Source organism: Microcebus murinus, chromosome 14 (assembly GCF_040939455.1).
Source record: "Microcebus murinus isolate Inina chromosome 14, M.murinus_Inina_mat1.0, whole genome shotgun sequence".
Classification (NCBI taxonomy): domain Eukaryota; kingdom Metazoa; phylum Chordata; class Mammalia; order Primates; family Cheirogaleidae; genus Microcebus; species Microcebus murinus.
The window spans coordinates 39,535,478-39,560,324 of NC_134117.1; the positions used below are offsets into that span (position 1 = coordinate 39,535,478).

At 33.3% G+C, this 24,847-nt stretch overlaps 1 protein-coding gene across 3 annotated transcripts in view; it reads right to left on the reverse strand.

The window, feature by feature from the left end:
• The window catches only part of PCDH15 (protocadherin related 15), a 1,489,951-nt gene that overhangs the window by 231,013 nt on the left and 1,234,091 nt on the right, over positions 1–24,847 (reverse strand). For all 3 annotated transcript variants that reach the window (XM_076010005.1, XM_076010003.1, XM_076010004.1), the window contains one exon: positions 17,047–17,179. In XM_076010005.1, coding sequence (XP_075866120.1) covers positions 17,047–17,179 — 133 coding nt within the window. The remainder of the gene's footprint in view (positions 1–17,046; positions 17,180–24,847) is intronic.

The window sequence follows — 24,847 nt, forward strand, 5'->3', positions numbered from 1 at the left end:
TATATCCCTTTTAATTGGTGAGCCTCACTATAGCCTCCTTGTTCTTCATTGCCACTTCCAGAATATTCTTCTGGAAATCCCTCAGTTTTGACTCTTTTACCATAGCCTAGATTGTATCAATTGTTACTCTTCCTTGTTAAAGTCATATTCCACACTATTTGTCACTCCTCTTGCTCATTGTTGGTCTCTCTCATTGTCTCTCATTGTCAATTTGATCCAATGTTAAGGTTTTAAATAATACTTAAATTTTCAAGACTTCAAGTGTATATTTATAGCCCATACCTCTTCCATAAACATATTTTTTAGGAAAATAACCTTGTAAAAATTAATGTATTTGTTTTTGCAATTAAAAAATAGATTTAAGGGGTACAAGTAGAATTCTGTTACATGTACATATAGTGGTGGACTCTGGGCTTTTTGTGTACCCATCACCCAAGTAGTGTACATTGTACCCCATAGGTAATTTTTCATCCCTCACCTACTCCCACTTCCCCAAACTTATATTCATCTGCTTACACAGTAGTTTCAATTAGATGTTGCCTTAGTTCAGGCTGCTAAATCTGCAAAGCTCGTCCCCCACCCCGAGTATGTGGAAAAATTGTCTTCCATGAAACTTAGGAAGTGGGGGGCACACATTATGAGGTGAACTGTGAGCAAGCAAGTGAAGCTTCATCTGTATTTAGAGCAGCTCCCCATTGCTGGCATCACCACCTGAACTCCACCCCCTACCCTGTCCCTAGAAAAAGTGTCTTCCATGAAACTGGTGGCTGGTGCCAAAAAGGTTGGGGACCGCTGATCTAGAAGACCAAGATCAGGATGTGAGCCTGAAGGAAGGAGCCCAAATTGAGATACAAGGGAACAGTATAGCCAAACAATTTTAAAAGAACAAAGTGAGAGGACTCTTCCTGATTGAAAACTTACTACAAACTAAAGTAATCAATGGGGAGTGTTACCAGTATGAAGATAGACATGCTTATCAATCTGACACAATTTGGAGTCCAAAAATAAACCCTCATACTTATGTCTGATTAATTTTCAAGAAAGATTATAACATAATTCAATGGGAGAAAATAGTCTTTTAACAAATAGTGTAAGGATAAAAGAATATTCACATGCAAAAGAATGAATTTGGGACTCTTCCTTACATCAAACACACATGCACACATACACAAACTGCAAATAAATCATATACTTAAATGTGACAGCTAAAATTTTAAAAATTGTGAAAGAAACATAAGTGAAAATATTTGTGGTCTTAGGTTAAAAAATAATCTTAGATACAATACCAAAACACAAGTAATAGAAGAGAAAACGGATATGTTGTGCTTCTTCAAAATTAAAAAAAAAAAAAAAATTTGTGTTCCAAAAGACAACTTGAGAAATGTGAAAGACAACTCACAGAAGAGAAAAAAAATACTTTCAAACTGTATCTTATAGACTTATATGCAGAATATACAATAGATTCTTAAGACTCAATAATTAAAAACCCCAAATTAAAAATGGACAAAGAAGTTGAATAAACATCTCTCCAAAGAATATATATAAATGGACAGTAATCATATAAAAATATGCTTAGACGATTAATCAGTGGGAAATACAAATCTAAACTGCAATGAGCAGAACCGCTTCACATACAGTGGAATGTTAATGACAAAAAAGACATTAGCAAGTGTTAATGAAGATGTAGGGCACATGGAATCCTCATAATTTTTTGGTGTGCATGTAACACTGTGCAACCTTTCCCAAAAATAGTTCATCAGTTTCTTCAAATGTTAAACACAGTTTCTTCAAATGTTAAACACAGAAATTCTAATCTTAGATTTCTGTCCAAGAGAAATGAAAACATGTCCACACAAAAAATTAAATATAAATGTGAATAGTAGCATTATTTATAATGTTCAAAAATTAGAAACAGTACACATGTCTATCAGCAGATGAATATATAAATAAAATGTGGTCTTCAAATTTAATCACATATAAAAATAAATTTCAGATGGCTTGAAGGCTTAAGTATAAAATACAAACAATAAAAACACTGGAAGATTATTTTGTCAAATATATGTATAATCCAACGTCAGGAGATTATCCTATTCAAGACAAGAAATCTTCAATGTATTAATATACAGACATATTTGGCTATATAAATCTGAACACTTTTCCTTCCTTCCTTCCTTCCTTCCTTCCTTCCTTCCTTCCTTCCTTCCTTCCTTCCTTCCTTCCTTCCTTCCTTCCTTCCTTCCTTCCTTCCTTCCTTCCTTCTGTCTTTCTTATCTATTCATCTATATCCAAGAACCAGCAAAAAATTCTTCACACATAGTATTAATTTTCATTTTCATTACCATACACAATACATTCTGATATTTTCAATTCTCTTCTATACTATTCAATTTCATTAACAAAAGATCATTTGACATACTAAATTGATTTTGTGATCCAAACTACTGCTTGGAAATCTATTGTAGTGTCTTTAAATGTTTGCGGTTCATTAGCATCATAAATATGTGTACTTCCTGACTCTTTTCTTCCTGCTTTTCTTCTTGAATAATTAATGTCAAAAACCATTAGATGTGGCTTAGACAGTAGCCTTTGCACCTACTGCAAATAAGGGCTACAGTCTGACACAGGGATCAGAGCTACCTAGCGCAGGAGCAGAACAAGCAGTAGTATTGTGAGAGCAGCCAGCCCAGTGTGGAATACTGTGGTCTGAGTCAGATGAAGAGAGTGTCTAAGAGGGTGGAGAAGCCAACGTGGTTATGATAGGAAGAAGATGAGGAAATGTAATCTGAAGTCAGATGTGATAAGGAAAGGCCAGAAAGAGTTGTTAGAGGCTAATTAGGGTGAGAAGGGCATGGCTATGAGGTAAGTGGCAACAGTAGTCAAATTTGGAGTGTCCCAGACTGAGTGATATGAAGAGAGTATCTGGGTTGGATGGGGGAGTCATGCCAGGGACAAATGTGGCGAGTCAGAGCCCTAGTGTGTTATTGCAAACTAAATGGAATCAAAGAAGCCTCTCTTGGAAAAAGGTTTGCCAGAGCAGCCTGGTTTGGTGCATCCAAACCCAAGAGGGGCAAAGAGGGCATTCATGATGTTTGGAATGGGATGCCAGAACACATAGGAGGTAAGCCAGTTTTTTGTAAGCAGGTCAGAATGGAAATAGTGGCTTGGTGTGGTTTCAAATCCTAAAGATAGTTATAAGGGCATTTGCATAGTCTTTTGTAAGTGTTGGTTTGTAGGTGAATGATGATGTCTGCATGGGAAGGGTGCCAGTGAAACAGCAGTTCATAGCAGAATGTCAAACGACAAGAGAGTGAAGAAGGCAACAGTTTAGGGTATGGTTTATGGCAGATAGTGTGATGTGTTGGACCTGGAACTTGGTAAGGGGAGTGTCTGCATATTCCTGGGTAGGGTAAGGAGTACAACTGTGTTGGGCATGCAGCAGCCAGGCACGTGGTGTCATAACACAGGTGGAGTGAGGAGAGAACTGGTATGAGGCCCATCGACTAGCGATTGTTTACATATAATGACATTTATTTAGTAAGTAATATATTGAAAATAAGGTTTTTCATAGAAGAGACAAAAGTATCAAAAGAAAGGAAACCTGAGTAAACTTTGTGGTATTATACTGGGATTGGAGTTATTAGTGTGAACTCATGGCTATCTATCTATCTACACACACACAAATGTGTGAATGTGTATTCAACAATCAAAGAAACCAGAAAGTTTTGGAGAAATGCCTAAATCCAAGGCTGATATCAGAAAAATATAAAATGAGTCTAGAACATTGTATTGAATCAGAAAATAGCAAAGTGCTCAACGAATGATGGGAATGTGTTAAAAGGACATAGGAATCTGATTGAATAAGTTCAACATGACCAATTCTGGGATAATTTGAGCATCAAAATAATGATGGTAATGGTGTTATGTATTGAATGTTTATGCTCTCTCCAAAATCACATGTGTAAGACCTAAGCCCCAATGTGATGCTATTAGGGGGTGGGGCCTTTGGGAGGTAATTAGGTTTAGATGGGTCATAAGAGTGGAGCCCCATGTTAGGATTAGTAACTTCATAAAGAGAAGATGAAGCATGAAGCTTCCTTTCTCCTCTATGTGAGGATACGGAAAGGAGGGCCCTCACTCTAATCTCAGACTTCCCAGACTTAAGAACTGTGAGAATTAAATTCCTGTGTTTAAGCCACCTATTTTGTACTTTGATACAGCATTTTATTTTATTATTTTGTTATATGTTATATATAATAGCAGCCCAAGATGACTGAGATAAATGGATTATAATTCCTTGAATGGAATTGAAGTTTATGAGTTCATAATGATATTAACAAATAAATATATAATTATAGGAGTAAGAAAAGAACATTTTTCTTTACAGTAGAGTTCCAAGAAATGATGATGTTACAAAGTCATTATTTTTCAACAATCATACTAATTCAGTCAAGGAACATCAACAGATGTTACAAATAATGGATGGATAAACAAATAAAATGAATGAGGAAAGACTATGTACATAGTCTCAAGGTATGACAAGATGGTACATTAAGACACGAACAATTATGATCAAGGTATTACCTGTAACCTTCCTTGTAATAGGACAAATTTAATACCATCTGATAGGATGTGATAAGGTGAATATAGCATTAATTCAATGTTATTCTTGAACTCCCAAAATATGCTTTAAACCAAATTATATAGAAACATCAACCAACCCAACTTGTACAAAATAACTGGCTTGTAATCTTCAAAAGTCTCAATGGCTTGAGTCAAGGAAGGATTATTACAAATTAAGGATACTAAAAAAACATGGCATCTAAAGATAACATGCAATTCCAGATTGGATTGTTTTGCTAGCAAGGACACTATTAGAAGAACTGGTAAAAGTTGACTGTAGATAGAGTTATACTGTAGCAATGTATAAAAGTTATTTCCTGATGATTTAATGATTTAATTGTAGTGATATAGGAGAATATGCATTTTATAATAATTACAGATTGAAGTATTTGGTAGTGATGGGACAGAAACGGTGGTAAATTAATTGAGGGAAAAGAGGCATGACAATAAGGAATGGAGCAAAAATGGAAAAAAAAGTGAAAGAAATAAGATAATGTATATGTTATGATTGTATTTATAAATATATGCATAATATTATAGTTGTAATATAAAACTAAACTAGGGAAAAGGAAGTATAAACATCTAGGTCTTTTTAGCCAGCTATTTTTGGCATTAATCTTTGAATTTTTCATCTTGATTCACAAAGGCAGCTTCTGATTCCAAATCACTCAGCACACAGTGGTTAAATTAGGAAAACTGTCTTGACAATCAAGTTTTGCTGTTCTTTCTAACCATTTGCTTATCAAAATCACAGTAAACTATTTTTATTTTGGAGGAGTCAGGTAAGGAATAACTGTTAAAAAGCTGAGTCGACTTTTATTGTTGGATAATTTTGCCTCCATCTCTGAAAGTTGTTTTCTTAATCTGGAGCTTTTTTTTTTCAAGAAAATCTTTGTTCCTTCATGTGAGTGAGACATACACGTGAATGGGGAAAATCACAGAGATGAAGAGGACATTTCTTCCTTTATTTTCTTTTTAAAACTGTTTATGGATTTTATGAAACTGTGATTTAAAAAATACTCAGAACCAGAATAGAAATATAATTTATTTCTTCAGTATTGTCAAGTAGGTTTTTAAATACAGCTATTCTCTGTTTGTTTTTTAATCTAAAATAAAATTTTCATTGCTCCAAATTAATTAATTCCTGGTAGTTAAGTATAGAAACACCATAAACATTTCTCAAGATTAGTTGGGTCTCCTGTTGTTTTCCCTAGACAACTGACATCTATTAGCTGTTTATTGAGTATATCTCAGTAACACAGTTTCCTTTCTTTCTATTTATCAAAATCACAGGGAAATAATAGCATTTGCATACTTAAGCTTTAATCAACAATAGCTGGCAGCATGCGAAGCAATAAACAGCTTTAAGACATGCAATAAACTTTGAAGTTTATTTACAAAACAACACAGTAAGAATCATTTATTGCTAAGTTACTAAAGGTGATAGTGATTACTACTATTAAAATACCAGTAGCTATTAAATAGTTGTCCAAGCAAATATTCTACTTTCAAACACAGAATTCAAATTAGTCCTTTTTTCATTTAACTTTAGAAAGAACAGAGTAGTTAAATTCTGTTCAATTAAAAAGGAAAAAAACAAAGCAAAACAAATGAACAAGAAACAATAAAAAATTCTTTAAGTTAAACAGGTTTAGAAATTGTAAGCTTTTCTTTGAATCATATAACGGTCTTTTGGCATGAAGCAAATAAGAATCCTTGCTTTCTTCCATAGTCATAAACTTTTGTTGACAGATCATTAATAAGAAGGAGAAAATAAAAGTTTGTTTCCATTATTTCCATAAAGATGGATTTTAAAAGACCAAGGAATATCAGCTGACTATCATCTAGAAAACTGGAAAGTTTTCACAGCTTTAGAAGAGATGTGACAGATATTTAAATAGCAGCAGTAAGTAGGATATAAAGGTTTATTTGAAGTGTCTTTTCTCCAGAACTCCAAAATATTACTTTATTACTATATTATTAGTATAATGCCGGTGATTATAGTGATTATCATTTATAGTGATTATCTATAAAATTCCATTAAAAATAAATATCTTGCATTCTACCTCATTGCTCTGGTTACCATATATTCCTCTAAGCCAGAGTTTCTCAGTATGATACTACTGATATTTTGAGTTAAACAATTCTTTGTTGGGGGGTCAGGGGACACTTTCATGCTCATCTGAGAAGCTTAGAAGCACCTGTTCTTTACCCACTGCTTGTCAGTAGGATCTACTCTCCAGTTGTGATGAACAAAAAATGTCCACAGACATTGTCAGATGTTTCCTGAGAGGAAAAATTGTAGTTGGCTGAGATCCACTGCTTTTAATCAATCTGAAAATGCATCACCTGACATCTAGTCCAATTAAGAACACACACACACACACACACACACACACAGTTCTTGAAACCATCTCATGAAATCTTGGACATATATTCCCTCTAGTCAAAGTTATTGATTGTCACCAGTCAATTGCTACGCATCTTAAAATATACTCACTGATATCTGTAGTTTTCCTCTGCTCTGCTGATTTGGTTTTCTAGGCAAGTATAGACAAAAATTTTATATGTTTAACTCATCATTGCCCATATCTCTCCAATGTTCCCGTGACAGGCTACCCATTTTTACATATAGAGTACCTCAAAGGAAAAAAGTCTTTAATTTTAAATTATGACAATATATTTAAAGCTAATCTATACTTAAAGCTAAATTCAGGAGAATCTGGGAATATGAAACCCAGGGTGACAGTTCAGCTGCAGTTCAGGAAACCTCACATAAGTTTGAAGCCTAAAAGGAGAGTACTTTGGCTGATGAAGAATTTAGGTTGCAGGTTTCTTTAGTCCCTTGAGAAAAGTTTTGTGCTGTACAATTTCAAAATCATTTCAGTTTACTGGGAAATAAAACTGAAAACCTTTTCTAACACTCTAAACCCTAATATCACAGGGTTTAAATCTGATTTTAGCTTAATTTGTGAGCTTAAAGCACTGTTAGGGGCTGCCAATTACCAGGTAGAGAGATAATTTTAGGGAAATTTGGCCCCTGCAATAGCTAAGAGCTGGACATGTGCTGGAATTTCTCTAAATTAAAATTTTACATTTATAACAATAACAATGGGCATTTGTGTAAGAATGTACATCTAACGCAAACTTTACAGTTGAGGGGATACAATTTATTTTATTTGTATATGTCTTGTATAGAGGCAGAAACTATATTGCTGAAGATGTTTTTCTTACTCCAGATAAAACAATAACTTCAGCAGGCGTAAGCATCCATATTCATCCTTCTCACTTTTCAACACTACGTCCTCCAGACACAGCAAAACATACACACCCCTTGGCCGACTATGATAGTCTCTGTGTCTTAACAGTGTAAATATGCTTTGAGGAATCTCTTTGTGGTGTGGAGAAAAGTGGCTAGAGTTTGTTCACTTGTTCAAGTGTGTGCTCATAGGCACACTTTCTCAAAGGGAGAGTCCCCATAGCGTTCTCCCAAATAAATCCTGCTCTGTTATACTCTGCTTTATAGTACTCTACCTATCTCCCTCCCAACACACACCAACACACACACACACACACACACACACACACACACACAACCTTAGTTTAGACAATAGCAATAAATCCTTTGTAAAATTATGCAATTATTGAGACAGCAAAAAATCTCTGGAGAAAATGTTAAGATGAATCTTCTTAAAATTTGTTCCTTTACTTCTAAATATATTCAAGTTTTTTTAAAAAAATATGTTTTAATATATTTTTAAATTCCTACCGAATATATTTGTTACATTTCTTCATTTGAGTATCTTTTTTTTTAGAAAACTCCCATCTTGAAGCTACATGACCCCAAGTCCTCATTGCAGGGGAAAGAATAAGATGGTTGTTATCTCTATGTCCTCATTACAGAGGCTGCCTGAGAGCAAAGTCTACACAGAGCTGAGTGATAGGAAGGAGGAGGAAGCCACAGACCCCTGGCAGTGTTTGAAAAGTTGGACCTAGCCTTTCTCAAAAACAGATCTACATGACAGGCAACAGATCTTTATTGATTACATAGTATATTCCAGGCACTGTTCTAATTATTGAGGATACAATAGAGAAAAACACAAAGTCCCAGTGATTGTGGACCTGATATAATATTTAGAATAGTGAAATGATAAATGAATAAGCAAGGGTTCACATGGAGTGACACCAAGCAGGACAAAGTGGAAAGAGAGCACAGAGTGCTGCAGAATTGCTATTAATATTTTTTATAAGGTGGTCCTGTAAGACCACTCTGCTCAGGGAAAAGCAAGCATAGACCAGCAGGAAGGGAAAAACTTAGTTGTGTGAATGTCTGGAGCAGGAACATTTCAGGCAGTGGGAATAGCAAGTGTAAAGGGTCTGAGGCAGGAGTCACTCATTGTGTCAGAAGGCCAGTGGAGCTGGAGTAGAATCCATGAGAGCATGAGAAATAGATGAGGTCAGGTAGGTATCAAAAGGACACTTGCTTTTATCCTGGGCAATTTTGGAAGACATTGAGGATTTCTACAAAGAAGTGAAGTTGTCTTAGACCGGTAGTTTTAAAATTATAGCCTGCATTTCCTCTGGGAAAAAAATCTCACTTATTTTTTATCATGTTTATTTCCTACTTAAGGAAGGAAGGGATAAAGGAAAAAATTTAAAAAGTATCTGTTTTAAATATACAGGACTTAGGGTTCTCCTTTTCCTAATCTCCCTGACACTTCTCTGGCATTATGCCTATGAGCACACTGTTGTCTATGGAAAACTTACAAGGACCTATGCTGTTCTTAGAGAAGAGAAAGATACATATATGAATAGAAAATACATAAAAATATGTTTTCTCACTTTTTATAGCTTTATATGCCTAGAGACAAAAAATCATTCCTAGATAATATACTCCCCATGTTGTCAAGGGCATCAAAATTTTTTCTTTGAAAACTCGGACATATCAGAATATTTGCTTCCAAGGAGAAAAATTCACACTACGAATCAAATTTAATTTTTGCAAGGAGCAGGTGATTGGCATTGTGAGATCCCCCTTCTCTTATCTCTATCTATCTTTCTTTCATAGAAAATATAAATTATGCTTTGAAAGCAGGTAACCAATATCAGTGTTCAATGTATTTCAATGTCCTTATCTACACGTATGATGACATTATTCTTTTGAGATAATATTAATGATGAAAGAGCCACATGAAATATAGTGCAAGAAAAGATAAGAAAATATATTTTCTACCACATAGACCAAAACAAAAAGAAAAATTAATGAGACTTCCATTCCTGAAACTTATCAAAATCAGGGTAACCTACTAAATAGGATAAATTATATATTATGTAATTAAATAGAAATAACCATTTTTTAGTAGAATCTACAGTGTTAATCTATATTATAATACATTAAAGAATAAGTATGCTCAAAGAAAAGCTTTTTTGATTACAGAAGAGCAAATCTCCAAATGATGTATACAAAGTGATCCTCATAATATAAATGACATTGTAAATTTTAAGGCACAGTGCCTATAATTCATGTACATGATGCCTATACCAGCTGCGAAACATTCATGAATAATAAACTCCTGTATCATCTTCTGGAAAAAAAATGTATCCTATTGTGCAAGAAAAATTCATCAAAAATAAAGGAAAGAGAAGGAAAAAACTCTGAACTTTCTAGCACATTTCAAAGATATCAGAAAAGCAAATTAGCACCTCTAACAGGAACTGTTAATGCAAAGGGGCATGGTATAAGACAGTTTGCATCTAATTCAAACCGTTTTGGTAAAAGATCAATCCTGTAGTGAGATCAAGGCAGCAGGAATTTTTCCTTAGGGCTAAAAATAATAATTCCTTGAGGCATATAGGTTAAATTCCACAATTTTTTGAAATTATTTAAAATGAGAAGAATGGATAGGGATGAAAAGAAAACATATGTTGCAAGCTGACAAACCCCTTCTTACACCAAGGAGTTCATTAATAAAATACATGGCTTTTCCTTAGGTAATCAAAGGTGGCACCATTCAACTTCTTGGTCTGTTTCTTACTGTTTTCTATCTTCTCTGGCTATCTGTACCTGAGGTGGGTTTTTTTGTTTTGTTTTGTTTTTTGTTTTTCTGTTATTGCAGTATCCAGCAAGGAGAAGCCGCCAAGAAAAGGAAAGAGGATCAAACTGTCAGAGCCATTCAGCCCAGTGACAGGTGGAACCAGAAGTTTAAAACAGAGGTTAAATTATGTTTTCCAAGTGTCCACGGACATTTTCTGTATAATAATTTTCTTCACTTTTGTAAAGAATCATGAAGCAACCACAAGAAGATACAATCAAGGCTAATCAAGCAGATTTTAGACAGAAAAATAATGATTTACCTTCTGGGTAGACCTTCCCTGCTACTGAAGTAATTGTTGGCAAGTATGAGTAAAGTTGAAGGGAGTAAGAAAACTTCAATCTTCACAAAAGGCAGCAGAAAATAGTGCTTAGCACATAGACTCTAGGGCCAGGCAGCTTGTGTTGGAATCTCACCACTGCTACAGGATGCTCTTTGACATTGGAAAAATTACTTCACTGCTTTGCTGGGAGTATTAAAGATAAGGAAGCTTCTAAGTGCTTAGTATAGCTCCTGGCTTATCGTTGCAGTCAATTAAAATAAGATGTTGATTCTATCATTATTAATATTGATCCCTTTGCCATCTACGTCTTGGGATTCCAAAGTATTAGTTTGTTCTTTAAATTGCAAGTGATCATTTTTTCTCAATAGAAGAGCTAGTAAATTATAAAGTGCGGATGGAGATATTTTTTTGAATATATCCATTCCCCCATGTTCTTTTGACATTTCTCTTTCCTGTCCATTATTTCAAAATCCTAGTAGCTTCTTGATCACTTATAAAATCCCAAATCTTTTATGAGTTAAAAGAAAAAACAAGAATGGTAATTTTTCTCTTAGGGAACTGGAACAAAAATAACAACCATTAACTGATTACTTTCTTTTTTATTTCAAGCACTATGCAATTTACATACTATCTGATTTAATCTCATTTGCCCTACACCAAAGATCATAACCTCCTGCCTATTTTCCAGGCTCTTAAAATGTTGCTTTCCTACATACTAAGGGATGAGTTAGTCTCTATTATTCATTTAAAAAATTTTTTATTGAATACAATCATCCCTTGGTATCCCTCAGTTGGTTCCAGAACTCCCTGTGGATACAAAAATCCACAGTTGCTCAAGTATCTTATATAAAATGATATACTGTTTGCATATAATCTATGCACAACTCCCTGTGTGGTTTAAATTATCTCTAGATTACTTATAATAACTAATACAATACAAATACTATGTACATAGTTGTTATACTATGTTGTTTAGAAAATAATGACAAGAAAAATGTCTATATATGTTCAGCACAGACACAACCATCCTTTTTTTTTAATATGTTCAATCTATGGTTGGTTGAATTCATGGATATGGAACCCATGGATATGGGAGGGCAACTGTTGATAACTTTACTAACTGACAATGCTTGTCTTTATGGCTAGGTAATATGAGATCCATCTTTGCATAGTTGAATGAATAATCCCTTAATTCAATTTAATGTAATAAACAAATGTTAAGTTTTAGGGTTGAAAAGATATTTTTTACATCTTTACTCTTTTAAAGGTGGCTTTATAAGTTATGTAAACATAACAGGCATTTTTTTAATGATAGACAATGAATGGTATGTGGAAAGGGTCAGTAAATCTTTTCTGTAAAATGTCAGCTATAAAAATTTTAAGCTTTGTGGGCTACCTATAGACTCTCTACATATTATTATTAGTTTAACTTTTTGTTGATTTTTGCTACATTTTGTTTGTTTATATGTTTTTAACAAATCTTTAAAAATGTAAAGACCATTCTGAGTTTACCAACTGCACAAAAACAGGTTATTTTGCCCATGTACTGTAGTTTGTCACCCTATGCTACAGTATATCTGTTCTTTCTTTCTTTTTTTAAAAATCAGTACTACTATATTTCAAGTGCATTGCTTTCACTACCACTCATTTTCAGAAATAAGCCCATATGTCAATATAAATAGAGAAATGGCAGCAAAAAGAGAGAGAAATGAGAAAAATATTATAAATCAAGGAACAGTTGCCAGCAGTTATTTCCTACCTAATCCCAAATCTTCACAACTTAAGGAAAATATATGCAAGGAGGGTCATACTTTTCCTCCACTCTCCATCAACACATTTGTTATTCATTTCTCAAATTGTGGCTGAACTTTCCCTTGGGATGACCTCACCAGCAATAAGTGAATGGCTCACTGGATTCAACACTTGTTCATAAGTGTTTGTTCTTTTCAGTCAGGCAAAAGCTCACTGCTGATAACTATATATTTTGATGATTTGTAGAAATGAGAAAAGAACTAAGAATTTCATCTTGAATAATCCATGCTAAAAACAATGTCAAGGTTCTGAGAGTAATATACTTTATAACTGCTCAACATGTAATGCAGGAAAGTATAATTAGCAGTCCAGGAATGGACTGAGGCAGGGTCAGAGTTGATTCTTTTAATTGCCAAACACTATAGATCTGTACCTTCATGGAATTTCCTAAATCTTTCCCTTCCTTTTGCTTCCTTTATAGGTACAAAAATTTAGGACTGCATTCTCTTACATTATCTTATATTCAGTTTGAATAAGGCCTTCAGTTTTGTAAGGCCTTTAAAAAGCTGTTTAATTTTATTCTCCTTTGGCTGCTATCAGGGTGCTGTATTGATCACCTTTATTTCTGGTGTGTAGCTGACTTTGTCAGTGATGTCTCAGTTTAAGTCTATAACTATTATTTAGTAAAAGTCATTTTTATTAATATGATACCTTACTCTTTATTTTGTTAAATTAGTTTCCTCTTTATTTTAAAACTAATTTTGTTTCTAGGGACTTGAGTGAGGTAGGAATGATCTTACATTCCTATCTTGCTTCCTTTTGTTTTCCCTCTGGTGCTGGCATAGAGAGAATGTTTGTTTGTTTGATTGTTATTAGAACATTTTCCTATATAAAAGATTCTCCAACATTCTGAAGGAGAATGAAAATGATGAAGAACAGAGCTGGAGTTGATCCATAATGGACCTACAATGTGAATAAGAAACAAATCTTTATCAGTTTCAAATCACTGAGATTTTGTGGGTGTACACAATATAACCTAGCTATCCTTACTGATACAATAAGTAAAGAATCTAAAGTAAAGAACTTGGACAGTGCCTGACTCAACATTAATGTCAAATTCTTGTTAACTACAGTCATCCCTTGATATACCAGGGGATTGGTTCCAGGACCTCCAGGTATACCAAAAATCTGCACATTCTCAAGTCTGGCAGTCTGCCCTGCAGAACTCATGTATATGAAAAGTTGGCCCCTCATTTAGGCAGGTTTCACATCCTGTGAAAAATCTACAAATAAGTGGACCTGCACAGTTCACACCTGTGCTGTTCAAGGATCAACTCTATTATTATTTGATGAGGATGAGGATAAGGATGATATGGGGGCTTTTACATGTAAGAAAGGAGGATTATGCTAATGGTGGTGGGGTGTGTCAAAGGAAATGTGAATTATATGAAGGGTAATTTGGAAGGAAATAATACTCTTGTCAGGAAAAGAGAAACACCTGTGTATTTGAACACAACACATGGCTTTATTTAGTAGTTTTGCCTTTCCTTTGGTGTGATGAAAATAGATAAAAAAATCAGAGCGACAAAAAGGGAAGAAGCCATAGGGATCAAGATATTTTATTGATTTAAATACTTGAGGAAATTAGCTCTGTATCAGGTGGCATGCTGGTAAATGCTTCACAACAAGCTCCAGAGTGAAGGCCACTGATTTCTTGCATTTGCCAATTCCTGTGGCATGAATATGCCCAGAGTGGCCAATGTTAAGCTAACAAAATGACAGGACTGAACACAGAGTAGGGAAGAGATACACACAATTGGCTCTCACGATCCCAGTGTGATCTATTCCCATCACACCATTGTACCAGGTTTCACTGGCAGGTCAGAATTATATGTAATTGTGCTTTTGAACAAGATCTGACCAACTCTGGAGAAAACAATCCCACCTAAAACTAACCCTGATCAGCATAAGAGGTTTGAGAAAGCAAACACCTTTGGGTAACATTTTCCTCTACTAAACACCAGCAATATGGAAGTCAGGCAAAACAGCATTAATACACTGAGGAAAATCTCAAACAAGCTTCAGATATAAGGAAAGGAAAATACTTAATAAAGGAAGGGGGAGGGGGACAAACAAGGATTGTTGTCTGAAAAGGAACTCTTTTGGTCTCAGTCAAAACAGATTATTTTGAAAAAGCCAGTCAGCTGCTATTGTTGGAAATATATTTCCCCACAAATCCTGTCTTTCTAAATTGAGCAGTGAGTCCCCAGTAGGTAGTGCTACATGTGTGAAAAGGCTGGGGCTGGAGGGCCCACAGGCAGCCAGACTAGCTCTAATACATCCTCTTATTAGAAGTCTATGGAAGAGTAATTTGATGGAAGCTTTTCAACTTTTAGGTCACTAGTTTAAATTCAGTCTCAGTTGATCATGAACAAAAGTGGGTGGTTGGTGGTCTGTGAAAAATACCTCGCTGGTGTCACCTTCATTCTTTCTAACAGAGACTGCACTGTAACTGGAACCCTTTCTTTTGCTTCTACCATAAGCACAAAGGGTGAATAGAAATGTCATTTCAAGTATTTTTTCAGCCTTTGTGCCAGAGAAATTTAAGATATGAAAAAGGCCAACTTCTTTTCATCTTTAACTCACAGGTAGAATTATTCAACTATCATATGGTTCCTAGATCTTTCTGGAATTTATTAAAATGAAACCTGAACCAACTTACAAGTAAAATTATGTTTTATCTCAGAGAAAGTTAAATTATATAAAGGCACATTCTTAAGAAACATTTAAATATGAAACATCTATAACTTCTTGACCTAAATCTTAAAAATCTGAGATTTAACTTTGTTTTACTTTTCTTTTCTTTTCTTCTTGGTTCAATAAATGAATTCCCATGAGTGCAAAAACAAAGATCTTCATTATTTCATTAAATAAATATGTCTTAATGTTTAGTTTTTCCATTCTTTGTCAGTACAACAGTTTGAGTACAACAGCTCTTTTCTTCTCCCTAAAGAAACTTACATATATATATATATTTACTTTCTTTTTAATTTATTCACTAACATCTTCCTAATTTACTTATTACTGGTATCTTTACTTTTACATAATTTTGTTTCCCATGTTTCAGTAGTAAATGAAGAATTAAAGTAAATTCTCTCTAGTTAGCTGTAGAGAAGCAACAAAATAAGTATTAGAGCTAAGGCACAGAGAAGAACCTGGTAATGCCAACCAAATTTTGGCAGCCACAAGTAATTAGTATGATATAATGGAAAAAGCCTAGTTTTAGACGTGAAGAAAATCAATTGATCCTAGGCACTTTCTATTTGGTTCAATTTGCACATCTGGAAAATTAAGTTTTATATGTTTCATTCTATTTAAATCATTTTCAATACAAACATTCTATGGAATCTTTACTTTTATGTCATCAAGAATTGGCAAGAGAGTATGGATATTTAAATGGTATTTGACTAAAATGTAGCTGTGCCTTGTGTCACTTCATTTGATGGTAAAGATTGATGCTGGAATTTTCCTGGGTCAGTCACATTAAAATATCTCCCAACATTCAAGGCCAGCTTCCTGAATTCTCATATCAGCAACTTCTGCTATTCCCATGTAATGCCAGAAGATATGTAAAATAATATGTCATGTTATAGTTCTTATGATTATTAGAGTAAGTGACAATTGGCAACACCATATTTAGTACAATTTGAAGCACAACATATTCAGTTAAAGGTAGAGCTTTCCATGGCCAAAGGTATTTTGGTCAGAAATATATAAATATTGAAAACCAAGCTATCATCTTACAGGTAACTCATATACCCATGAATCTCTAGCTGAAAATGGAAATATTACCTAAAACTACCATCACACTTTGAATCTAAGGTCATTTCCCTGATACAACACTGTAACAAAAATAAATCCAGCTGGACAAAAGCATTCAAGACAGAATCATCAGCTGCAGACTATTTGGATGCAAAGTACAAAATATTCAAGTACATATTTCCAATCCCTTCATTCTCTAGTATAACAATGGCAGCTAATCCCTGACAGCCAAATGCTAGTTCTTCAACTGTGGCAATCAATAGAATAGATTAGCCGTGGAAACCTTCCATCCCTATTACTCTTGCTTTCCCTTCTATATGTAATTTTCATTCACCATAGTGTAAGCAAGCATGTGAGGTTTTTCCTTCCACATACAAATATAATAAACTCATATGACTTCAAGCTTGCACCTTTAGAATTTTTATACACACACACGCAAACACATACACACACAGACACATATCTCAAGAAGCATACCTGTAGATTTAATAAAACAGCACCAATCCTCATGGCTTCACTGATTTCAAGACTATACATCAGCTGTGGGAAGCGAGGAGGGCTTTGATTATTTGGTGGAAGTACTTCAATGTACACGGTGCATATGGAGTGCCTGTACAGAAAGAAAGAATGAACAAGAGGGGTTACAGATCTACATAACATTTAATGCTAAACTGAATTCTTTATTCAGTTATTAGGTTTACAGGAAAGAGCATTTCCAACCTTCATAAAAAATAATGAAAACAGAATAAAAGGATGGGGAAAAAACCACCACAAAAAAATAAAGCTTTTATGAAATTACCTTAGTGATAGGAAAGGGCTTGCCTTCAGTTTCTATTTTTCCTACTTAGATTAATAGTGTGAATTAAAAAGGAGTAGCTATACAAATAAAGCTAATAAATTAACTTGCCTTGACTTCTGACTTTGTTTTTTAATGCTTCTTTAATAGCAAAAAACATTCTGTAAACATCTGATAATAGGAGCTGTCCTTGGGGCTCTCTTCCTATTAAACCAGCAGAGGGAGTATTGATTAAAATAACACAAAAAACAAATTATGAGCTGTGTTTTATTAGTTCTGTTGCTGACATCAATGGCTTGATGTAAGTGTATGTCAGGAGTCAGGATCATAAGTAATCCTTGCATAAAATAGTTGCAAACAAAACTAAATACATGTTTAAATCTTCTTTAAAAAGTATAATATGAGAAGTTAGAAATTAGATTTAATTAATCCTTTACATTGACAGTGAATTTTCTTGAAGGATAAGATACTTTATTATTCTAAGGGAAAATATTAGCATTGACATAATTAACTTTTTTGCTGTCGCTGAACACTAAAATTTCCCTACAAAATGAAAGCTGAAGAAGCAAGGTGTTCAAGGTTTGTGAAGAAGAAACATTGGCTAAAATATATTAATGAGACCTGTGAATTTATAAGTGAACAACTTATAAATACACATGTTTCTACTTTAAAAAATACATACATATGGCATTGTTATAAATAAATGACTACCACTGAGATGCTGTAAATTTTTTTTGACAAACATCATAATTTTTTATTCAAAACACATTTCTTATAATTTCTATGTGGGGGCTAGAATTTTTATAAAGTAGCCCAAAGCTCTTTTTATTAAGTGCTTCAATTAAAAGACATAGTCACCAAAAACATTTTTCTGAGATTACTAACAAAATCATTCTACCTTTTAAAAAGCTTTTAAGATAAATGTAGATCATTGGCACTAAAATTTGGTTTTATAGCTTATCACTTTATAATATGCCTGAATTCAAATTGTTTCTGAGCGTATCCTCAATTAGATACCTATAGAGTTTTGAACATCTTTAAGGAAATACAGTGACTGTAAGGAATTTCAGGCTTACACTTGTCACAATATTATTCCAAAGTAATCTCATTTTAAATTAAAATATTATAGACATCTATAATTAGTTAAAATACCTGTATTGATTCTTCTCTCTGATTTTATCACTGTATTTATTATTAAAGTTTGCCAATAAAATTAATCAAATTCTAATTTCTTTAAAATTTTTCTTTACTTAAAATATATATATATGTATGTGTGTATGTGTATAACAACTGAGCCTATAAAAGTAAAATGTTTGAAATAGATTAAAATAGATAATGTAATATTTTTACAGGCTTATAATTATTAATCTGAATGCAAAATAATAGGAAATTATAAAATATATGCATTGCAAAGATTCTTACCCTCCATGTTGTGGGTACAAAGAAATTGTCATTTTGATGCAGACCTAACATCCTACTTATTAGGTGGTGATCTGGCCCCAAAATGTATAACACTCTCCCTGATATTACCCTTAAAGATGCTGGTTTATTGTAGCATCTGTTATTCATCAGGTCTTTAAAATATTTTATAAATATGTTCCATTTTTCTGACAGCACATTTTCTAGGTATGACAAGTCCTATAACATTATTGGCAATAACTGTAGATGAGTGATGTTGAGTACAAGGTTTGTATCCAGATATTCTTGGGTTAGAATTCTGATGCTGCTACTCTGTGAACTTGGGCAAATTACTTCTTTCAGCTTCACTATTTTCATATGAAAAACGAGAATAATAATTACATCCAAGGTTAGCATCAGGATTAAATAAGATTTTATATTGTGTGTACATATGTATACATACATGTATATAAAACATTTATCATTTATTATTGATAAATTGTTCAAAATAAGGCTTCTTATTCTATTCCATGATTGGTATAAACAATCTTACACTTACCTTATTCATATCCTTTATAATATTTTAGACATTTTAATTGCATCCTTTTCTAGGTTAAATACTGAAAAGAGGATGCTATCTCCTCATCCCTCCCAAGTGTAGGGTATGGTAGTATTAGAGTTTGAACATATTGGGTCAAAATCTTGGGGTGAGTTATAAGAATCTACATTTTTACAGACTTCCAAGGTTTTAGTTGTACACACTAGAGTTTGAAGACTACTGCTCCAGAATCTCTGGAGAGTATGACATGTAGACTCATCTGCTTTTAAAATTAGCATCCCAGGAGATTCTTGTACAGGAATCTAAGGTCCTGATCTAAGGTCCTCAGTAACTCTGGAGCCAAGAGTTCTCTCATTAATTAACATTTTTTTGACCTGGAACATACCCATCAAATTCAAAGCTTCCTTTCCAAAATCTAGGCCTTTCTGCTTTTGATATTCTATAGAGCTTCAGCTTACTGGTATGGAATACTTTACAAAGGCTTTACAAGAATAACAATCTCTTGAGGCTTATGGAAATACAGTTTATACTAAACTTTGTGTATATACACTTTGTATATTTCCTTATTCTCTTCCCTCTATTTTGCCATTTTGGTGGGCTCAACTGTTTACACTCACAATACTACAATAAAAACCTTTAACTTTTATGAGGCTCTTATGTATTTGCCACGGAGAAGAAAACTTTAAAATTCTCAAACAAAAAGGACCCTAGCCCCCAAGACAGAAGACAGAGAACAACTTTGTCCAATATGACCATCTCTTTGATCTGTCCTTACTCCTCTGCTTCCTCTGCTCCTTTCCATGATATATCAAGTGCTAGAATTGCTAATTATTGTTTTCCTCTTGGACTTGAATCTTAGAGTTATTTGGGAAATATCATATTTCAAGGTTTTACATTTTTCATCTTCAATATCCTGGCTCTTTCCTACAATGTGTTTAAATAAGCACCAGCCTTCTTGAGGGTTATTGCCCTTTAAAATGCTATCTCCTTTTTATCTCTGATGTCAGCATAGTGTCAGAGTCAGCTTTCCTAAAATTGAATACCAATAATATTCACAAAAAAATGATAGCGTTAATACTGTAATAAATAGTAGTAATTCAACAGCATCATTTAAGTACATAATAAAACAAGGCAGTCACCAGATAAATAATATTTTATGTGAGTGTTTTGTATTTACATTTTATAGCTAGTCTTAATGCATAAAACTGAGCATCTATATAACACAAATTTTATTTTTGTAATATAGCCAGTATAATGTAGATAAATCTCTATTTATAAAAATGAAAATCATAAAGCTTTATGATTTCTCATTTGGTAATGAAGGTCAGAGTAGAACAAAGGAGGTAATGTATTTCTCAGATACTCATGATTTTAAAAGAGCCTTGAAACCATCTAATTTATCTCTCATTTTACAAAGGAGGATTTAAAAAGCAGAAAGAATACGTGACTGAATCAAGGTTACAAAATTAATTAGCAACAATAGATAAACTAAAAGACAAGGCCTCTGAATTCAAAATCTGACTGTTCTTTCTAACCACATCCCACAAGAACAAATTTGGGAAGTAAATCGAGGAAGTTTTACTTATCTGATGTGTGTGAATATAAAACATCCTGGATTTCTAACACATAATGTTACCTTATAGAAAACCACAAATTATTTTAAGTTTTTCACTCAGACTATATCATAATTTTAATTATTTATACCATAAATGAAACTTCACTTGTAGCTTTTATAATAAAAAAAATGAATAAAGAAGAGTTTGGAAAAATAGATGTAAGATGCTTTAACTTTGGAAATGGTGTCATTTACAATAATAATCAGTTGTAATAAGATGATGTCATTGGCATTTAGAAGATTGTACAATTTGTATCGCAGTCTAATATTAAATGTGTTGATATGTGCTACTAGGTGTGTATGTGTAATTCTACATTTATATCTTATTTTTAAGATGAAGGTTATAGATGTTTATATTGCCTTCTCTAGTGGATTTCAGACAGATAAATTACTGATTTTTGTTTTATTTTTTTGTTTCAAACCAATCTGTGCTAGAAAAGCTACATTTAGAGTTCACAGATTCTATTCAATTGTTTTGGAAGTACATATAGAAATCTGCAGGAACAAAGACTTCAGATTTGAAACCAACATATGAGGGAGATGAGAGGAGACTTTTCGGGATAAGTTACAAGGGCAAAGTTTCAGACACAAGATGTATTTACATGTAAAAACCATGTGGCATTGCAGACAGAGGAAAATGCATTTACAGAACATTAAGTATGAGAACTGTAATTTTTGTACAACTAAAGAGAAGGATATAAATGGGGCAGTGTAAGAGTTAAGGCTGGAGAGAGTTAAGGTGACACTCATGTGCTACACCTATTGTTATAAACTTCATCCTGGCAATGAAGATTAGTTGATAGCTTTTAAGCAGGTCAGTGATATGATCAAATATGCAAAGTCTTTCACAGTTCCATAACATACTGCTTTCTCGTATCTCTTTGTCTTTGCTCATATTTCCTCTACTTGGATATCCCATAACCATTCATGTTCAAGTGAACCTGCACTTCTATTTGCCTCCTATGCCCTATCTGGATTTATTTGTGCCTCCATCTGATGTCATGCAGGCAGAGACTTCATTTCACTTGTCTTACATTTCTGGTGCCTACCCAAGAGATTAGGATTTGTGGGAACTTAGTAAATTTTTCTTAAAATAAATGAATAAACAAAGACTCCATGAGTTCTTTATTAATATTCAATAGAGCATGTAAAGATTTTAAAATATATTTAAAATGAAAAAAAATTGTATTTGAGAGTACATTTTTTAATCTAATGTTAAAATTATTAATAAATATAGCCTTAGATTCCATTAAAAATTTTGGGAATTAATTTATAAAAAAAGTATGCTATGCCATGCATCAATCATTTTATTACAGTTTTATCATAAGCTATTTGGAGACAGGGGCTATAATCTTTTATTTTCTATATTGTCATAAATACTGCACAGTAATACTTTATTCATATAACAATTTAATAAATATTTATTCAATTTTATTGAATTTAATAATTATAGATGATCTACATATATTACTAGAGTAAATACCTTTTTTTAATCTTGCAGTTTTGTCTCTTATCTTATGTTTATCAAATCCTAACACAAAATGACACAAAACAAAAAACTATGAACTATTCCTCCTCTCACTCTTAATCTTTAGCTGGTTTACTAAATTGGAATGACAAATGTATAAATAGTTAATTCATATGGCCCTTATTTTGAGAGTCAGTGTTATTTAATTTTATGAATTGAGGTTGCCAATCTGAACAGAATATTACTGAATATTGCCCAAATTCAGAAAGTTGCTTCCATTGTTTTTGGATGTTATTTAATTAGGTTTACATGCCACTGTTGCTGTCTGGGTCAATCTGTAAAGTGTATCACCACTTATATTTTTATGTTCATAATTTTCAAATAGTATCTTCCTTCTAAAGGAAATACTGAAAGCAAACCCTCATAACTCTTCAGTTCTTTCATCAGTTTAATTTGAATGATTAATTTCCCCCCAGAAAACAGCAAATGTCATTATCCTACAGTGAACATGACATTATCCCAGCAGGTAGAATGGATTTTATTCTTTATGGATTTTATTCTTTGCAAGTCCCACTAGATGTTTCACAAAACACTATAAGGTGATCTTTTAGTATCCAAGTCATTGTTTAAAGCGAGGCTACCTCAACTAAATGTCTGTTATCACTGAAAGACTTGTAACCTCAGATTCTGAGAATAGCACTTTCTTTCTGAAGTGGAATACAATTTTACTCAATTAAAAAACTTTTACTATACTGATGATTGTAGGCAATGGCTTATCCAGGAAAATCAGTGATATGTCTTCCAAGTAGGAACTAAGCAAAAAGTGGATTATAAAATCTCATTCATTAAATAATCAATTGAGTTATTTAAAGCACTTCAAACATAATAATCATAATATATTGGCACATATAGGTCAGATCAGATCTATTTTGCACACCACTATCTTCAGTAGTAAACAAAATATATGTTATAAAATAAATTTATGATTATTGAAGGACTTTAATGAAAGTTTAAGTGAAAAAATGGTGATTTGTTCTTATAATTAGCATTGTTAGTGTAGCTAGTAAACAATGGTAATTTTTCTTCCTATAGTTAGCATTGTTAGTGTAGCTAGTAAACAATGGTGATTTTTCTTCAAAACGGTAATTACAATGATTATGAATATGGAACAGACTAGAAGAAAGTGTTATGAAATCTAAGAGTCCTAGTACTTGTTAACTTGGGGTTTGAGGAATTGCTTAGCCAAGTCAAGTATCCTATTTTGGCCTCAGATTTATGGACTGTAAAAATAAATGTAATTATGTAAAAGTCACAATGTCATTGTTAAGATTAGAAATTATGTATATAAAATAGCTGGCATGGTGGCCGGCCCTATAGTACATGCTCAACAAAATACCAATCATCCTTAACTCCTCTTCAGAATAACCTAGCATGAATGAAGCTCTCATTTAAAATTTATTTAAACTTTATTTGACTCTTGAGACTCTGTAACTATTCATTATATAGAAGTATTCTATAGCTTTCTTCCAAGAAAGAGCCCTTAGCCATTTTTATCAGGTTCAGGTATATATACTCATTCCTTACCAAGGAACGACTAGTTCCAGGATCCCAGTGGATAACAAAATCCTCTGATGCTCAAGTCCCTGATACAAAATGATGTAGTATTTTATATAATGTAGTATTGTATATAATCTACACACATCCTCCCTTATGCTTTAAATCATCTGTAGATTCCTTATAATACCTAATAAAATGTAAATGTTACGTAAATAGCTGGTATACTGTATTGTTTAGAGAATAATGACAAGAAAAAGGTCTATACATGTTCAGTACAGACACAATTTTTCTTTCCAAATATTTTTGATCTATGGTTGGTTTAATGAACTGATGTGGAGCCCATCAGGGCCAATTGTACATCGATTGGCTTTCTGGGCATGTTAATTATGACCACATCCAATAAAATATGTCTAAAATTAAACTCATCTACTCACCCAAGTCACACACACCATCTGGACATCATTGCTACCAAGTCACCTTAGACAAAATCCTGGGAGATATTTTCTTGACAATTCCATCTATCCATTCTTCTTAACATACATACCCAGTTCAAGCCATCAGCAGCATTCCCCCTAGACTCTTCCAGTGGTGGTGTTCTACCTGATTTCTCTGTCTTTAGCTTTGTCCCACTGAAATGTTTTCCATAGGGAAATCAGAGTGTTTTCCCCAAAATTGATATTTTCTCAGATGACTTTCTAATTTAAAGTCCTCCCAGAATTCCTTTCATTGATTGGATAAGTCCAAGCCTTGTAACAAAACAGATTAAATTTTCTGTGAAATAGCCTTTAAATTTCCACCCCCTCATTTAATCTGTTTATGCACTAGTAACACTGACTGACTTGTAATTATCCCTAAACACCAAGCTCTTTCTGATCTCTGAGGCTA